Genomic DNA, 19,252 nt, shown 5'->3' with positions numbered 1-19,252 from the left:
TAAACGTGCGTATCGAGCAAATCGGGGTAGTTCGCGAAGTCGTGAAGGGGATGGATGTCACGCATGTGGCCCGTACCAAATGATATATGTCATTACAAGAATTCCCGTACGTGAACGTTCGACGCCTCAGGCTATCAAGACGTATTAGAAAACGTATGAATGGTAACCGGAAAACGCCGATAGCTACGCAGTTGTAGACTAAGATCTGCTATAAAGCTGGGGCTACTATAAAGCACAAAATGCTTCGAACAAAACAAACTTATATGTTGTCTGCATGGCTCCTTTGAGTTTAGTGCGCTAGTTCGCAAGATCCCCATAAAAGGATTGCAAGATTCTACCCGCCGCCCACCGTCCATATTGAGACGGTGTCCGACACCGTCGTTTTGGCGTTTTTTTCTTAAGTTTTGTTTTTGTAGTTCGTGTAGAAATATTTGGCATGAACCAACAAACCAAGAAAGTTATGGTAACGCAGAAGGTTCTGATAGTTGCGGGTCTGTAGATCTTTTACGCTGATTTTGAGTCTGGAACATTCCTCCTTTTTGGTAGCTCTCACTATTACCTGCTGTGAATCGTTGCAGGATATGAGAGGGTGCGGATAAGGGAATAGTTGTTATAAGGAGTGCGGTGGCAGCGTGTGTGGGCTATCCCATCTGCAATGCCGACTCTCGACTGAGCCGCATAACAAATCAACACATCTACCTGTGCAAATTTTGGATGTACCTTTTCTTCTAAAAAAGCCACCAAACAAAACTTACCGAGGTCACCGCATCCTGTGCAGCCATGTTTAAATTCGCAGTTCTGCGAGTGGACTTGGGCACGCCAGGCTAGTATGAGGTCGTACTCCTGAAAGAAAAGCGTTTGACGTCGGTAAGGACGAACACACTAACTGAAAGATGTAGAATGGCAGCCGGTGAACCACGAGAATGACGATGGTCTCAAAAACTACTTAAATGAGAAAGTTTCGGTCTGTCTTTCGGTCAATCTGTCTGCCCCTTCATTCCACCGCCTAGCTAAGAGTTAAATAGTTCTTAAAGTAGATGTTTAAGTACACCAAAAATTGAAACATACTAAATCCGGTTGCATGCTGCATAATTGTAAGCATTATTCACAAACACAAAATATTAGGCATATTCAAGGCAAAATGAAGACACACAACTGGTACTATCACTGTTATTCTATCTATAAATAGACGTGGGTGGTAATTATTGCGAGCGCCAAAAAACGGCGTTTAAACACTATTTAAACCACAAAATACCAAAACGGCTCATCATCAAGCTTGGAGCTCGTGGCTCGAGCACCAAGCCAGCCCGTAACAAAAGATCTCAACAGATGGCGGCAGCAATGCGAAAATGGGACGATTTAACTGTGTTCAGCAAACTTATATTGGCTTTATCATGAGAGGACCAGATCAGGAGGGGAACAGGGAAAGAGGTGGGCGGGGGAGAGGCCAGAGGCAGCTACGTCTCTGGGGCGGCGGAAGACCACTGTATTTCAGCGACATTTTAGCGACTCGAGCCTGTGTGCGGGCACTTTTAAGGGCAGAGCACTTTAGGCGCTCGCCTTGTCGTCGCGGCTCTCTCTCTGGAGCAAAGGGCGTTCCGTTGTAGCGCTCTCGTCGCGGCGTGCCCCAGAGGCTTCGAAAGCCAAGCGGTTTGTATAGTTGTAAACATGATGGGTGAAGTGGAATAATGTGAGTGTACAGTTCCCGGAAATGCTTCTTTCTCGCACTGTGGAAGTGCGGACATTCAATGAGAGCATGCATTACTGACAGACGATGTCCAGAACTGTTGCATCGTGGCGGTGGGGCTCCATTTAAAAGATGGGAATGAGTGGCATATGTGTGACCTATACGTAGTCTGCGCTTGTACACTTCTGTTGTTCTGTGATGTTTTTCTGTGTAGTTTTTGCCAATTTGGGGTTTTATAGTGTGGAGTTTGTTTTCGGTTTGTGTGTCCCAGTGTTGCTGCCAGCGTTTTCGTAGTGCCTTACGAATGAGCGGTTTTATGTTAAGATAGGACAGCTGAGGAACATCGATTTCACAGCGCAGTGCTGCTGCGGCGGCGCTCTGGTCAGCGAGATCATTGCCAGGAATTCTGCAGTGTCCAGGCACCCAGCACACTATTATGGTCTGTTTGAAAGCATACGTTGAGATGATTTCTTTAATGACCTTGTTCAATATCCCGTTTCTACTTTTTTTTTGCCAGAGCGTAATGCTGTTACAACGCTTCTGGAGTGTGTAAATATAATGGATTGTTGTGTTTTTGTTTGTGTTATGTGTTACACAGTTATTAAAACAGCATGTGCCTCTGCCGTAAATATACTTGTGTTCCTGTTTAGCGTTCTTGTGCTGGAGAAAAGTGGGGACCATGTGCCGCACATGCCAATGCAGTGAAAGATTTTGAGGCATCCGTACGAAAAGCAATATACGGGTACTTGTATTGTAAGTGTAGAAAGTGTTGCAGAATGAGTTCCTTTGGTGCGTGTTTTTTGTCAATTTCCCTGAAAGGCAAGTCACAGATGACAGGGAGCAGATTTCAAGGTGCAATAAACTCAGTGATGTTTGTTTAGTAGGTGTCGGTCAGGGTGACACCAAGATCCTCTGCCTCTGCTCGCACTCGGAGAGAAAAAGGCAGAGGGAGTGAAGGACGGCTCCAAAACAACGTTTCAGATGTGTTTTGAACAATAGTATTAAACGGGTGATTCCTCATCGACTTTGCTCTCACGTAGTACAAACGTGCCATGTATGTGCGTTGGTGCTCTAAGGACCACTGGTTGGTTTCAACATACAGGCTTTCTATAGGGCTTGTCTGGAAAGCCCCACACGCAAGGTGGAGCCCTAAATGCAACACTGGGTCGAACATTTTTAAAGCTGTTTTCGAAGCAGAACCATACACCACACTGCCGTAGTCTAAGCGCGATCGCACTCAACTATTGAAAAGATGGAGCAAGCATGTCTTATCTGCACCATATGATTAGTTCGATAGTGTTTTAATAATGTTCATGGTTTTAGTGCACTTAATTTTTAATTGTTTAATGTGGGAGATAAATGTGAGCTTTTTGTCCAGCAGAATACTGAGAAACTTGTGTTCATTTTTGACGGGAATTACTACATTATTAATACGGACTTCAGGGTCAGGCTGGACTCCACGCTGCTGAAAAAACAGTACACATGTGCTCTTTTGTGGAATAATCTTAAAACCTTTTTCATAGGCCTACTTTTCAAGTTTATTGGCACTAAGTTGTAACCGGCGCTCGCAGATTGACGGATTACAAGACTTATAGCTGATTTGAATGTCATCAACGTAGACTGAGAAGAAAATTGTAGGTGGCAGTGCCTTTTGGAGTGAGTTCGTTTTGACAATGAAAAGTTTACAACTCTGTACTCCACCCTGCGGGACCCCGTTTTCTTGATTGTGTATTCTAGAAAGTGATGTTCCGACCCTTACGCGAGACGTTCGCTCAGACAGGTAGCTTTCTATAGTGTTGAGCACATTTCCAGATACACCGTAAGCTGTGAGGTCACGCAGGATGCCATAGCGCAATGCAGTATCATACGCCTTCTCCAAGTCAAAGAAAATAGACATACACTGCTGTCTGTGGACAAAAGCATCTTTAACATATGATTCCAAGGCCACAAGCTGGTCGGTTGTAGATCTTCTCGAACGGAAAACTGCCTGGCAGCTATATAGAATACAGTGGTATTCTAAAAAGTATATGAGCCTTCTATTGACCATCTTCTCGAACAGTTTACGTAAACAATTGGTAAGTGTTATTGGCCGATAGCAAAAAGAGAAGAGGCATCTTTCCCTTGTTTAAGCAATGGTACCACAATTGCCTCTTTCCAAGCCCGTGGAAGATGTCCTCCACTCCATATCTTGTTAAACAAATAGAGCAGTATTTCGAGGGCGTCTGCGTGGAGGTGTTGAATCATTGTGTATGTGATTTGGTCTGCACCTCATCCTGATGTCTTACAAGTCGCCAAGGCAACCTTAAGCTCGTGGATGGAAAATGGACAGTTGTAAGAGTCTTGTGAAGATTTCTTGATGTCCCTAATTGATTTACGTTCAGCAGATGTTTTGTACCTGATAAATCTGTCTGTGTAATGGGAAGAGCTTGATTTGATAATGGGAAGAGCTTGATAATGGGAAGAGCTTGACTAGCCAACGTGTTTGGCTAGTGTGTTCGGCTGGTCTTTTAATGTGTTACCAGTGGTGCTAACAAGGGGTAAGGTTGTTTTGTGCCCTTTCAACTTTCTTATTCGGTTCCACACCTTGCTTGTGTCAGTGTAAGAGTTAACAGAACCTTCGAAAGCTGTCCAGCTGTTGGTTTTGGATTCGCGGTAAATACGCCTTGCAACGGCCTTGGCACGCTTGAAAGCAATTAGATTCTGTGCCGTTGGGTACCTTGGGAGGTGTCCCCAGGCCTTGTTTTGCGCTTTGCGTGCGTTTCGACAATCCTCATTCCACCAGGGCCTTGTGGGATTTTGAGGAGTACCGGAGGTTTGAGGGATTGAACTCTTGGCAGCCTCTACAATGTGGGCGGTGACAATTCCAGAAGCTTCATCGATACGTAAGTGTTTTATGAATGTGTAGGACAGCTGTGATCTTTGCTTAAAAGCCACCCAGTCTGCACGGGTTTCTCTAAACCTTTTATGGTAAATAGAACAGTGAGGGAGTGTATCTACACACTTAAGAGGGACAGGGAAGTGGTCACTTCCATAAGGATTGGAGTCCACATTCCACTCGAACAAAGGGAAGAGGATAGACGAACCTATTGCTAAGTCGATGTGTGAGTAGGTGTTGTGTGTTGTGCTGTAGTATATTGGTTTATTTTTATTAAATATACACGCTCCAGATGAGAGTAAGAATCTTTCAATTAAACGGCCCTGGCCATCTTCACGTTCAGATCCCCACAGTTTGCTGTTGGCATTAAAGTCCCCCAGCAGTAGGAATGGATTCGGTAGCTGGTTAATTAATGATTCAAATTCTGGACTGCGAAGGCAAAAGTCAGGGGGAATATATATTGAAGCTATCATTATTAACCTGTCGGTGATTATTACACGTACAGCAACCACTTCGAGGGTTGTGGTCAAAGGGAGAAATTGACAGGGAATAGAATGTTGTATAACTATAGCTACACCACCAAAGGAGTGAGAACAGTCGTTCCTATCTTTTTTAAACACTGAATATCGCTTCAGAAAGTTTGTTTGCTTTGATTTTAAGTGTGTTTCCTGAACACATAAGATGGTTGATTGGTTTTTATGAAGAATTTTCTATATGTCATCGAAGTTTTTCATTAAACCATAGTGTTTTTTGACATTTCATATATGTCATCGAAGTTTGTCATACTTCCATTGTGTAATGCATAGTACTACGAAAAGTGTTTAAAGAGAGAGTGCAGCGTGTATCTGCGTGTTGCAGACGGGTAGTGTAATACCCGTGCTACACGTACACGAAAAATGACATTAAATGCTTAATGCCTTAAGTTTTAATGCCATTAATTTGCTGCTACACGCAAAAATCTAATGCCATTCGCTTTAATGTCAGTTTGGTTTAATGAGTTCCGCACAACTCATTTACCTTCGCGAACACCTTAAATCTGTCTACCCTCGAACCCGATGAGCACCAAATGAAACCAACGAAACTCTCACCACCAGAGTGTTGACGCGGAAACGTAGCTAAACTTCCAGATATGACGATTTTTTGTGCACAATTGGTGGCGAAGTTTTGAAGAAGACGAAGTTCACTAGAACAGAGGCAAAAGTGAGAACATCGCGTAACTCTTCGTGTTAAATTTTTCGGATTTGGCTACCGCTGGCCGGCGACGGCATGCTGAAGCCACTTTTAGAAACGGCTCCCACCATTTTTAAGAAAACACTATTTCTCATAAAATTTTGTTTCGCAGAAAACAGTTTTAACGCTTCTAAGGCTTTTTTCTCTACAATAAAGATTTCTAAAATATAAGTGAATTTCTCTTTTTGGTCATGATCACCATCATGCCTAACACATTTAATGCCTTTGCGTTTTCGCGTGTAGCACGGCCCGGCCAGTTAATGTCATTTAGCATCTTAAGGCCTTCAGCACTTAATGCCATTTTTTGTGTACGTGTGGCACGGGTATTATCTATATTACTTTGCCTGCATTAGGGCCAGTTATGCGCGGAGCTGTTTTTTTTGCGCGGCCGATGTTGCCACGCTGCTCATTTGGCTGAACAGCTGACCGAGCTTGCATGGGTGTTACGTCCATCTTTTCAGGCGACGGCAAAGGAGTAAATGCAGGATCTCCCTCCTTTTGCCGTGGACCTCGGGGAGTTGCACTCGTATTTGCCGCGCGGGCCAATGGTGACTGTAGTGGCGTTGTGCGTGTAGATGTGGATGCAAGGCTCCCCACCTCACTGCCTACTGTGCGCAGGGGTGACAGCGCAGCAGGAGCGGAAGGCAAGCCGTCTCCACCTACAGTGTTCGTTGCCATCTCAGCCGCAGTCGAATCCACAGGCTGTGGTACAATATTTTGGGCAGCAGAAGCCAGCCCAGTGGGGGGCGGGACCAGGTCAGCGTTGCTGCACTGGGTCGCCACCGAAACCTGACGCCACCCCACCCCCCGGTGAGCAGCGTCAGCGTAACCTCTTGAGGGAAGCATAGAATGTCTTTTTCGAGCTTCTCGGTAAGGAAGGTTGTGGGTCACTTTGAGGTTTATGATTTCTTTCTCATTTTTGAATTTTTTGCAAATGACGCGTGCCCCACCCATTCTGAAGTAACGTGGGGCCAGTGTTTTTGTCATTGTCGCGTCGACGGTGCTCCGCCCGAACCGGCCCCGCGCCTACCTACGTTTTTCGTTCTACCTGTGCCTCACGTCGTAGCTCGCTGCGTGCAGGCTCTGCTTCGAGAGAGGTAGTCCCACCTAATCTCTCATCCATACATCTAATCCCTCTACAAAATGATTTACAAACACACGCCTATAAGGTGACACCAGATGATTTTTGGCGTACAGAGGACCGCCGAATTTTCGTTTCGTCTGGCCATATGAAGCGTCGCTTCAATATGGACATTTATATTTTTTGGTTGGACAGACAATGCGCAGATGGATGGTATATCGGAAGTGTCCGTGGACTCACCAGTCGAAGCATGTCGCCGGCCTCCGGAAAGTTGGGCAATATTCCCGACTGCACGATGCGCCGCAGCTGATTGTGCATGAGGGTGATGTGAGTTGCATCGTCCGGGCTTACTGTCATGGAAACGTTGCCTTCGTAGATTCCGTAGTCGCCTGGCGCTACCACGTTAATGGTGAGCGGAGTGGGCCAGACGACCGGCGTAGTCGATCTGGCCGTGGCGGCGCGGGACCTCTGAATGTCCTCCCAGGTAGGGCGGCTCTTTAAACACGGTTGTGACTGCTCGGACAGCGTGCTGGGAACCAGCTGGAGATAGACGGCGCCGAGCAGGATGAGGGCCAGGAACGGCGTCGCTCGGCTGCTGCGTGAGTTCGCAACAAATGGGCGAAATGGTTAGAGGGGCCATTAAGGCCAAATACAACCTTTAATGCAAAGCATTCTTTGCCGAGTACCCCCACAGCCAGGACCGTGCAACGCCATGCATTTCCACAAAAAATGCGGATATCGCACAAGTTTCACCTGTAATCGTTATAATAGCGTAAATGGGGGTACTAACTGGTCGAACAATATTTAAAAAAAAAAGGAAAAATTAAAAAAAATTACGGAAAATGGTGAACCGTGTAACGCCGTGCATTTCCCCATAATATAGATTTTGCGAAAGTTCCCCCTGCAAACGTTATAATAGCGTAAATGGAGATAATCGGTTTGAGAGGATTTAGAAAAAAATTCCCTCGCACTTCCCCGAGGGGGAGAGTGTGTAAGTGCGAATGCACGGTTGTTGATTGCGCGATTACGGTGGATATCGTGATCTTGGAGTGGAGAGGAGGCGCCCAACACCCGCAGTCACTGAGCGGAGAGAGGAGGAGGAGAGTAGCGCCCGCCGTTACGGCGAGGGCTACACGGGCGCCCTCACGCGTCGGAATGCGGAGCGCCCGCTACGCGGGCGAGAGCTCTCCCGCCCGAAGTGGAGAGGAGGCGCCCAACACCCGCAGTCACTGAGCGGAGAGAGGATGAGGAGAGTAGCGTGCGCCCATCTCCCCCCGTTGCTAGGGAAGACGAGGAGGAAGACGAGGAGCGCGCGCACCCGCAGCTGTTGCTATGCGGACGACGGCAGCGGACGATTCAGGCTTGCTTAAGAAGTGCATTCGCACTTAAAACCAAAGAAGTTTGGCTGTACAAAACTCACAATCAAGACAAGCGGCATAAGAATGCTACGCTTAGTAGACAATTCTCTGAATTTCCGGAGAATTTTTTTCTGTTTGCAACAGGGAGCCTTTGGCAACTCGCTTTGCACTATTTAGGCCACGGAAGAACCCTTTTCGAGTTTTCAAATTTCGCGCTACAAGCCACCAGAACGACGCTATGGCGGTACCAGTGAGGAAATAGAGGAAAAGAGTAAATACGTAGCTATTGATGTCTTAACTTCCCATTATCATTCAAGTACGGAAATAAAGGGCGCACTACATTGGCCCGTCATGTTTTGTAAGTGGCTTTGGTAGGCGACCGGCGATTGCACAAAAAAAGTCTCTCATGTGCGCAAAAAATCGCCAGAAATTTGCTGGAGAGTTTCCACAGCTTTGTTTGCTTTCTTTGATACCTAGATCATCGATTTTGCGTTTGACATAAAATTTCAATCCTCGTTATCAAGACAAGCAGCCTCTGCGTCATATAAACCAAATGTGTGTTTTATCTTCGTGGATCTTCTGAATGTGGCAAAGAGCGCGACGACGCCGCGTTTCTGCGTGAGTTTGGAGTTTGGAGTGGTTCCTGATACACCATGAAGATTTTCTTCAAACTATCAGGTAAGGTTCGTAATCCAACGACAAATGGGGGGCTTTGTTGAACACTTCGCTTCTCTATTGCCATCCGCTGAGTGATGATTTCAGTATGTTATAACAAAAAAAAAATAAGTAAACGAACCACTCCATCAGTTATTAGAAAACATGGAACTGGAAATCAATTAAATGTATTTGCATGCGTGGTTCAAACAATATATATAAAGTGATTAAACCGCCTTACTCCTTTCTTGGCCCCAAGATGTAAAGCAAATGTGGCTTAACAAATAAGTATGCCCTTTTTTTTCTTTTATAGCACCATTTCTGAACGCGAAACAGTCACCTTCAAAAGCGTATCAGGTGTCCGACAGTACGTAGTCACGATGCAGGAGTGCATTTTGTTATGCAACCGAAAAACACTGCAATATGAGATCATTGCCGATGTTAGTTTTAGTAAAAGCGCTTTACGAATGACAGCGCTGTTAACAGCGGACGTGCTTAAGCTTGACCGTGGTCGCGTGGCGTCAGCGAATAGAAATACAAAGAAAAAAGACGCAAGCGGTGCCTCCTGCCGAGACGGGAGAGCGCTCACGCAGCGCGCTCACGCAAAGGGCGGAGGGCGTGCGTCAGCACCCCCCCCCCCCCCCTCAAGTCTCCATGCAGGGTTAAACTCTAACCGGGCCCTGCTTCCAACCGCGTCGACAGCTAGCCTCGTAGCTGGGCCCTCTCTCCGCGCTCCCCCCTTGCTGTAAACTAACTATAATTCGTTGATTCGTCTGACTTCATACCCTTCTCTCAAGAAGAACCCATACAAGCAAAAACCTCGTTTTTCCTTTTATGATCTGGTTTTATGGTCTGGTGATTGCTTAGGCTCGCTGCCACCATGCCGAGAAGGGTAAAGCACCCGCTCTCTTCCCAATGCCTACCCCGCGAATTCTTTTCTTACAGTACGCAGCAAGAGCATGCATGGCTCGCCGGCTACCCGAACTACGCGATATTTTTACTTGGTTTTATGTTTTTGTTACCAATATACTGAGGCCTTAAAAAGGCGAATCATGAGAAGCAAAAAAAGGTCTTGTAGCAAACACGCGTGAGCGTGATACATTATCATTATTTTGCTGCACAAGTTTTCTATGATAACGGCGTGCAGATTTGTGACAGCTATGTCGGTAATCTGCGAACAGAGAGAGTGAGGAGAGCAGATTCACCATCAACAATGTTCATCCGCAAAAGCCATGCCCATGGCTTCGGTAAACACCCAATTAGATAGGAAGGCCGCCGCACAAAAAGACATACCTTTCGCTAGAATTTGGGTTGCATGAATCCATTGGTCGCCGTCTGAGGCAATAGCAGCTATTACAAACAATATCCAATGAGAAGAGCGAAGCCTCCCGACTTTGTGATGTTTGTTGTTAGGAAAGAAGGAGGCACTCACGCCTAACTTAAAGAGGCCCTGCAACACTTTCGATAAGCGGTTTCACTCTTTCCTTCGCGTCCGGAACCATTGCGACCGCTATAGTTATCGTCAGCACAGAGCTCCACTGCGTGATTTGCTCGTCGCACCAGATACGCCTTCCATTTCGGCTTTGTTTTCGTGGCTTTTTTGTTTTTTAAGTTCCTATCGAAAACCGCTCATTGCTGCAACTAAGGAAAACCGGCCAACAGCCGCTACATGGCCTTAGTGACGTGAATTCGAGCCGTCTAAGAGCGTCATGACCGGCAAAGAAAGAAAAATCTCTTGAGCGAGTTTACAAGATATCTGATGGGCATAGAGCAGTAAAACTTGGCTGTGGTACTTTGCGAACCCCCAATCTAAGTACTTGGTGTGTTGGGTGACTATGTTCTGCAAGCATTTAAGGTTTCAAAAAAGTTGAATAAAGTGTTGCATTCAAAAGGTGTTTCCAGCCCTTCTTCAGGAGAAACAGGTGACGCTCCTTTGAATTTTTTTTTAGCGAATTGGTGACTGCGCATATTCATCGCTGAACGCTTCACCAACGGTGCACGCAGTCTGTGAAACTTACTATACATGCCCGTTTGCACTGTGTGCGATGTTATGGTAGTGTAATAATTGAAATGCGCGAGCGATGGGGAGGGGGGGGGTAACATTTTGTGAATCGGCGAATGCGATGCGAATGTTTCGCCTAAATAAAAGCTATAAGAGCAGCGCGTGATACTATTTGGGACAGTCTAACCAATTACTTCCCATCTGAAAAGGCTTGAATGCCCGGGTATAAAAATGAAGCAATTTTATCCAAAAGAATGGTCCCTTTCCACCACACTCCGAGTCCCGCAAGCCTGAAGAGAAGAGGTCGGCCGAACGTATCTGTTATGCTCGTACCGAGTCGTAATATTAGGTTTTTGTTAACATGCTCGTCACATAAAAGCCCTGCCATTCGTTTCAATGTTCCTGGTTTGCAGCCAGAGCAGTAAATTTACTCGCTAAAACATGACTGTAGGCTAACAAAATAGCGAGGACATTTAGTTCTCACCGAAGTTTTTCCTGATTTCCTCGACTTCTTCTATGTGACCTGGAAGAGCAATGACGACAGTCTTTTTAAAATGTGCGTATAGTGCACTAGACATCAATGGAAGCACGCAATAGTCTGCAGAGGCTAACTTGTAGAAGGCACGAAAATTTGACTTGTGGGTGGTGCTTTTTTAGACCTCTTTTTCGTTATGTTCAACAAAATGGCTGCCGCATCATTAAGCACATTTAAGGGAAACGCTCTAGAGTCTAAAAAAACTTTTCTTTTAGATAGCGTTGTAACAGACAAACTTTTCTAGTACGTATTTTCAACTTACGTTTTGGTCATGTTGCCGGCTTCCACCTTGTGTAGGACGACTCCGAATGGGTAACTTCTTTTTTTGGCTTAAATAAGGGGTGCTACTCGACATTTCGAAACAGCGACAATCAAGCTAGCTATCGTGGTTACTAATGAGTGATTTGTATTTCCTACGTCAAGGATAAGTCATTTCCTTCTGTTACGGAAACTAATCGGTTTTCTCAATCAGCTCAGTAACTTTTAAGAATAAAAAAAAAAAACAGATTCAGATAGGGTTCCACTGGTTGGGTGGAAGAAGTAGAACATAAGTGTTTTATCATTTCAGCACACTGCGACTAAAAGCGATTAGAGTAAGTTTAGCTTGAAGCTTATAGCGATATCTCCGTATCAAACGGTTGGAAAAACGGGCTTGGGTCGCCGCAAGCTTCTGTTGAGATAGAAAACAGCGGTGATAAAAGGATCTTTTCATGTCGGATGTCCCCATTTCCTGGCGCCATGTCGGCATCATCGTAGTCATCGGGGTCAGTTTTAGAATGGACCGCCTGACAAATAACACGACACCCAAGGTCGTGTGCGCTTTTAGCACCACTCGTTTCCGCACGGAAACAAGCTAGTTTCAACTCACGTTTCCGCCTGACCTTGATAGATAAAATACCAAGTTTGGATAACTGCATTCTACAAGTGTATATCATGCAGAGATGCGTTTTTGTAATAAATGTTAAGGTTGGAAGGTTTCTTTTTGCTGCATGTATTGTTTTCTTTCTTTTTTACGGCACATTTCATGCATGCCGCAAGAGTTACAGTTCTGGCCCTATGTTGAAACAACAAAAACGAAAGTAACTGCAACGTAACGTGCCTCACTTTTCTTTTGCTAGCGGTAACCGTGACGCTTTACATTCATTTGATGTTAACGTGGGGCTTTAATCGTTCGCTTTATTTGAAGGTGAGGAGCAGCCTATTCAGTTCATTTTTAAAGGATTTCCTTTTTAAAGGGATAAATGCTTTCTGTTGCAACAAGAATTAATGCACACAGCCTTTTTCTACAAAACGTTCTAGCCACGCGATAATCCTTTGATGCAACTGGCATTTTCTTACAGAAAAAACTCAGTAGTGTCAACACAAATAAATTCTTCCGCATCGCTCAGGGTTTGACATGAATCGAAAAGCGCTTATTTATTCTTTACCTGAGCATTAGTGACGAGCTGCGAGCTCTGCATGCGTTATGTGAGAACTAAGATCTTCTAACTGTACGGCCGATGATAATCGCGTCTTTATATTAAAGCAACTGAAGTAAATTAGCTCTATTGGGTCACTTTTTAGACCACACTTGAGGAGGCATGTAGAAAACCGTTCTGAAATGACGTTCTGAAAAGGAGTGGCGGCCCATACCTTTAAGTTTGACATAAAATAGCTAAAAAACGTTATTTTACAACACAGTGCGTAAAACAGCTATCCGTGGGGTACAAAACCGAACAGAGAGCGAGGGGGTGTAGAAACCTGCGTTAGAGGTTAAAGAGAGCTGCCTTCGCGATGCTCCCGACATTGCCAGAGAGACGTCAAGTCGAGGCTCGCCACCTGCCTTTGCCGACGCACCGGTCACACGCCATTTCGACGGGGGTCATGTCTCCCGCATGTACGCGCTGTTGAACGGAATGTGCCACCAGTGCGGAGCAGCAATTGAGGAAAGAATTAGGAAACGGCGATGAAGTGCCCATACTGGCGGACAACAAAAGGTGTCGCTGGCAGCCATTGCCGTTGGCAAAGCGAGCTAATGTGACCACTGGGACGGTTAGAGCTCTAGCATTAGTGGCACGGAATACGAGGAAAGGGCGCAGAGCTCCGCGTTTGCTCATCGGGTCGAGCCTTAAAGGAGCCATGAAGAGAAAATACAAGTTGGGTTTATTAGAAAGACTGCTTAGTCCCGATAACAATGATACCAATATCATCGCAATCTTCGAAAAAATAACGGAGATATTAACGAAAACGTGTGAAGCCGTGGCGACCCCCTAGCCAATTTCCCGCAACTTTTCCATGACGTCACGGAACCTTGTTTGTGCAATTGGCGTCCCCCTAACTGACCTGTCGCGACGACACATGACTGGACGTCTGTAATGGGGCCTCTAGTTCCATTTTACCGCATCACTTGAATGCTAACGTGCAGTTAACGGACTGAAAATTACGTTTTATTGTTGGCCCGTATGACGTCATTGTCGCTCATAACACGTCACTGTGGCGCAAAGTTTGAAAGTTATTAAATACTTTTTGCTTTTTTTTCGTTAAAAAAACATCTTTTGGGGCTTCAATGGAGCTGAGTGAGATACTGTATCCTAGTTCTTTCAAATTAAACAAAGTTGTATTTTCTCTTCATGGCTCCTTTAAGTTCACGATGGAAAGGGCCAAGATGCTCACGCATCCTAAAAACGCGACCAATTGCTCTTAAATAAAATGGCAGCACTTCCACTCCGTGGATGATGGCGAGGGTGCAGAGTACGGGGACTCAAAATGACATCCAAGTTGCGCCGCGAGTGACATCCGATTTTCGCCTCCACACATTGATTATTCCCCAAATTAAACTGCAACTCGCGGCTCAAATCGAATTTCGCTTGATGGTGGTGTGCGCGCTGATGGACGTGGACGGACATTGGGAGGTCCTAGGGTACTCCGCACCGTTATAGGCGAGGGAGAAAACCGTTTCACTCTCGGGTACTCATTCACGGTCGTAGCCCAGTGGGTAAGACGACTGACACTAACTGTCTGGTCTACCAGACACAGGCTCGAATGCTGCCGGTGCCTGTGTGATTTTTTGCGAGTCTAAATGTTATGCGCACGGACGCGGACGGACATTGTGCGGTCCTAAGGTACTAATAGTTTTATTTCCTATAGCCTAATAGTTTTATGGCCTAATAGTTTTATTTCCCTGTGATCTGGGTTCAGCAAAAAAAGTCGAAAACAATTCAACCTGCGTGATAGAAATTGCCCTAAAATTCCCTTGCATGCTCCGGGCTATTTTAGTCCGCAGCACTTGTGCGCCCACTCCTGTGGTTTCGCGTTGTCCGTCGGTTTCGTTGTAACCAAGCGAACGAAGGGGACACCGAATATAGACGAGATAGTGTTAGCAGGAAAGCGGAGGACGAAATTATGACGAAAGTGTGAGTGGGAGGGCGGTATGACGAGGCGCCCGCAAGGCGTGTGGGAAAACCTCGCCTCGGCTTCTAGTGCCGCCAGAGGAAGGAGTCGCGAAACCAGGCATCCATGAAAGCAAGCGTCTTGTCCTTGAAACTCCACAAAAAGCACAGGAGGACCCGCAGCAAGCGGCACGGACATCGGTCCTTTGTCGTTCTTCGTTGCTTGGCTCATCAAAACCATGACAGTTTCCGCGACGGATTCAAACACGAATCACACACAACATGCTCGGCGGAGGCGACTCGCTACGAGATAACGCCGGAGTATAGGGCGCACCATCGCGCGCTCATTGATGTCGCGATCCCTTCACGAGACGCAGAAGGTATGCACCGTCGCAGGGAATACTGCAGTTGGCACTGCGCCCAAATTTCATATTAAAGGAGCCTTGAAGAGAAAACACAAGTTCGGTTCATTCGAAAGATTGCCTCGTTAGAACCATACTGACACCGCTTCTAACGTGAACTTCGCTCAAATTAGCTACATAATTAGGGAAAAAAGGGAATGATCATGCGACCCACTAGCTCATCTCCCGTAACAGAACCTATGATGTCATACATTTAGAATGCTCTGTGATTGCCGGAGGCCGGCAAAACCAAACGCAAGTTAGGAAGGGCTTACCAGTTTGCATAGTGAGCTATATGCGCGTGAAACGTACTCCACATTCCTTTTATGGCACTAAGAATGTTGGAGCAAACGGTTGAAGTTCCGAACGAACACGAAAACACATACGCCAATCCGCACGAAACTACCGCCGCCCGAGCTCGACATCTCGCCGTCGCGCAGACGAATTTTCGGGTTCGAGGCTTTTTGGGGCCAACGAACTTTTCTATCACGCACAGCGGCAACCTTGCTTGGTATCTTAATTCCTTGACAGGAAGTTGGCGTCATATCGCCAAACAGAAAAGGTAAAAATAAAAACGATGGGAGTAAGAAACAGCAAGCAGCGACGAGATAGTGCCACTCATCGCAGGAGTCTCGGACTGGTGGTGTTGGCTTGCTGCTGTCGTTACGAGCTCGTTTTGAGTTTACAACCACCGAGAACTTCAGTTTGTTCGCGTACTTTGCAATGAAATTTCGTTGCTGCGTCCTGAATGGCCATGTATTACGGGAAAATCGTGGAGAAAGTGCGACATCCCCGCCGGCGAAGCGATCTCCTTTCATGCGCTGCCCAACGACGAACCTCGGCGAAGCAAGTGGCTACGTTTTGTGAACTTTACAAACGGAATAGAAAGGTAGCTAAAGGAAGTAAGAGTGTGCTCGCTTCATTTCCGACGAAGTGATTATGGAAGGAACCCTTACGTTAGCTCACTCCTGGGACACGCGGCACTCGTCGCCGACTTCGTGAAATAGCCATCAAAGCACTCTGAGCCTGGAAAAAAAAAATACCGTACACACCGCGCATCGACGCTCGTATCTTTCTGGTCGGAGCAGAGAGCTCGGGCGAACGGCTTTCCATACACGGCACCGGTCAACTGGCACAAGCGATACTGCTACTGAAATTGAACTATATATAGTATTAACCGTAATAAAAATACAGCACGTACGTATCAGTCTGTATTCGTCCGTCACGACGGGGCTGACGAGGCAGTGGTGCCGACGGCTGGGCGTGCGTCTGTTGTGGCTATCGCGGAATGGTCGCTTTCCGGTCCATACGTGTATCCCACAACTCCTGCCGCTCGTGCACTTAGAAACATTGAGCGTTGAAGTGGTGTGAGGTTGTTAAATGTAAGCCCGAGCTCCTCGACGAGAGCTTTGTTGTCCGGATCAGACGTTTCCATAAATAGGGCTGCGGGTGGACTATGTTTTACTAGTATTTTTAATATGGCCGCCGTCTCTGTTTCGGCACGAGTTCCGGTTTCTGTTTGATTCCCGCGTGTGGTTGCTATATGCAGTCGACATACTAAGTATCTGTTTCGAGTACCGGCTCATATGACGCGATTGATCACGTCACGAAATGTACAATTTCGCGGGAGATTTAAAATTTTGGCTTAAATTGCCTTGTTTCTCAGTGAATAAAGCATCGTTTGCTTCCGGGAAAGCATTTGGGGCACTATGAAACACCTAATCTTTCGAATAAAAAAACTTTTGGTTTGTCTTCACGGCTCCTTTAAGAAGTATCGTAATTATGGGCCAAGTTTTTAGCTTTAGGGGCTTATTCCTTGAAAATGACAGAGACTAACAAAAGAATTTGTCTAATGCGTACACCGGACAAATTTAGCTCGATGAAAAAACGCATACAAGTTCAACCCGCCTACATCAAATATTTTAATTTATATTTTGCGACGAACAGGTTAGCGATCCTGTTCTATTTTCCATGTATGCTCTATTTCTTGCTTGTATTCAGTTTACTTTACGTGCATCCCATGTTCATTGTATACCAAAAATACGTTACTTCTTTCAGACTTCAGACTTTTTCTCCCCCTCATGTATTACTGCAAACTTTGTATGTCTTCATTGATTTCATTTGTCTGCACGAAACAATGAAGTATCTTTTCCGTAATTTCCTACAATGTGCCTCCGTGGACTCTTTCTTTTAGTTAAGTTTTTGTTTTAGTTAAGTTGGTGTGTATCAAAGTTCACAGTCCTTGCAATATAGTATGCCCTGTGTCTGCGGCCTGCTCTTTTTATGCTTTTTCATGTATCTCCCCTCACTCAATTCCCTCGGGGCTGTGAGGTATTTTAAATAAATAAATAAGTAAATAGGTCTTCTTCGTACCCGGTCAATTCTATTGGTACGGACAGAACAGATGCGGAAGGTTTTCGTGCAGTGCCAAAGAGTAGAGCCCTCGTTAAAATTAGGTTAGAACAAGAAACAAGAATTCCTGAAAAATTCTGAAATAGCTCTGGGCGCCGTAAGGGTGCTCTCTTGCACCCCTTGTGCCTCAAAATCTTCGCCATTGACTTACTTTAAGTGGTGGTTAATACCGGCTAGGTATTCCTAAGCTCATCAACAAAGAGGTTTCTCAAAGCAAAAAAAAAAAAAAAACGCAGGAAAATTGCTACCCGTCATGTTTTTTTTTTGTAAACGCGAACATTCAAAACACAAAGAAACGACTTTTCAATTTTTTTTTGTTTTAATTTGGCAAATGAAACTTTTGAGAAATAACGAAATAAAAAATAACCAGAACAGACACGTGGCAATATTTTGTGTCTACAGTAGTTATAACTGGCTAAATTACGTTGTCGGGAGACCCCTATTTGTTCTTACATATGCTACGCCGTCGTCGCTGCTTTTCTGATTCCGGCGTATAGAGCGCAGCGCCTTTTCGCATTCCGCGACCACCGTGTAAGATTTCAACGTTTGAGGCTTATCGCAGGGGAGTTACTATTCTCACAGCGGAGCTATTCTGGGCTGGCCCTCACGACACTCTCTGCTGGTATCGTGGCACGCTTCTCTGGGTATTGCGTATCTCCGTCGCACAACGCCCGGTCCCCAGCATGGGAAAAAAAATTTGCGGTGGCTGAGCTCGGCTATGCCAGGATACACATAGCGTGAGCTAAGGTTCAGCAATCCAATCAGTAGCACCCATTGCTACTCGCGCGTTTTGTATGTTTCAGTAGCAGAGATCTAAGATATTTTCCAAGCTGTTTTTAATATTATTGAGTTGTACCATAGATGTAAAATCTACGAAGTCTAACATCATGCTGCATTTTTGCTCGATTTAATACTACTAGTACTACTACTACTACTACTACTACTAATAATAATAATCAATCAATCAATCAATCAATCAATCAATCAATCAATGTTTATTATAGTGCCCAGGAACAGCGGAGGCCTTCGTGCTGGAGCACTCAGAGGGGAAAATGCACCACTGTAGTACATCAACAATTTGCTAATAAACACTCAGTGAGCAAAAAAAAAAAGAAAAGAAAGAAAGACCTACAAAAAACGGCAAAGAAGATTAGAAATAAAATAGTGCAATCCAACCGACTTTACACAATCAAGTCGTGCTGGCGCACAGAAAAGGTATAAGACAGCAATGAAATGCATCAACAGCTGGTAAAAGAACAGTGAGTGAGCAAAAAATAAGAAGAAACTACAACTTCACAGAAGAGTAAAAATGCCATAGTGTAATTTTAGGCAACATTACACAATCAATAGAAACTGTAATGTCTGGTCAATTGCAAGAAGACATCTTACAAGAAGCGTAACTATACGGAAGGGTGAGTGAAAAGAAAAAAGTTTTTACAAGATTCTGGAAGCGTACATTTTCAGTTTCAAATGGACGCATGAAGTGAATATGGCAACTTTTAATGATAAAAACGGCAGAAAAAGAAAAATTCTACGATAATTACAGTCGCAGTATCAGCACAATACATGAATAACCAGGAACAAGAACAAGCTCGGTGAAGTCAATGCACACGTCAGGACGATAAGTGAAGAAAAAGAGCACTGCCAAG

At 45.3% G+C, this 19,252-nt stretch overlaps 1 protein-coding gene across 1 annotated transcript; it reads right to left on the bottom strand.

Moving 5' to 3' along the window:
* Positions 1-126: 126 nt before the first annotated feature.
* Positions 127-15,607, bottom strand: LOC144153331 (uncharacterized). The gene is made up of 5 exons (XM_077684982.1): positions 15,467-15,607; positions 11,372-11,410; positions 7,114-7,465; positions 756-843; positions 127-131 (listed from the first exon to the last, which is right to left on the bottom strand). Exons 1-5 carry the CDS (start codon positions 15,508-15,510, stop codon positions 127-129), a joined length of 528 nt encoding a protein of 175 aa, XP_077541108.1. The 5' UTR covers positions 15,511-15,607.
* Between the last annotated feature and the right edge of the window lie 3,645 nt (positions 15,608-19,252).

The sequence above is a fragment of the Haemaphysalis longicornis genome, unplaced genomic scaffold, assembly GCF_048455015.1.
Source record: "Haemaphysalis longicornis isolate Haplotype H1 unplaced genomic scaffold, Haemaphysalis longicornis Haplotype H1 scaffold_9, whole genome shotgun sequence".
In the NCBI taxonomy this organism is placed as follows: domain Eukaryota; kingdom Metazoa; phylum Arthropoda; class Arachnida; order Ixodida; family Ixodidae; genus Haemaphysalis; species Haemaphysalis longicornis.
Note: the sequence above shows the minus strand (reverse complement) of the source record. Positions and strands in the feature narration are given on the sequence as shown.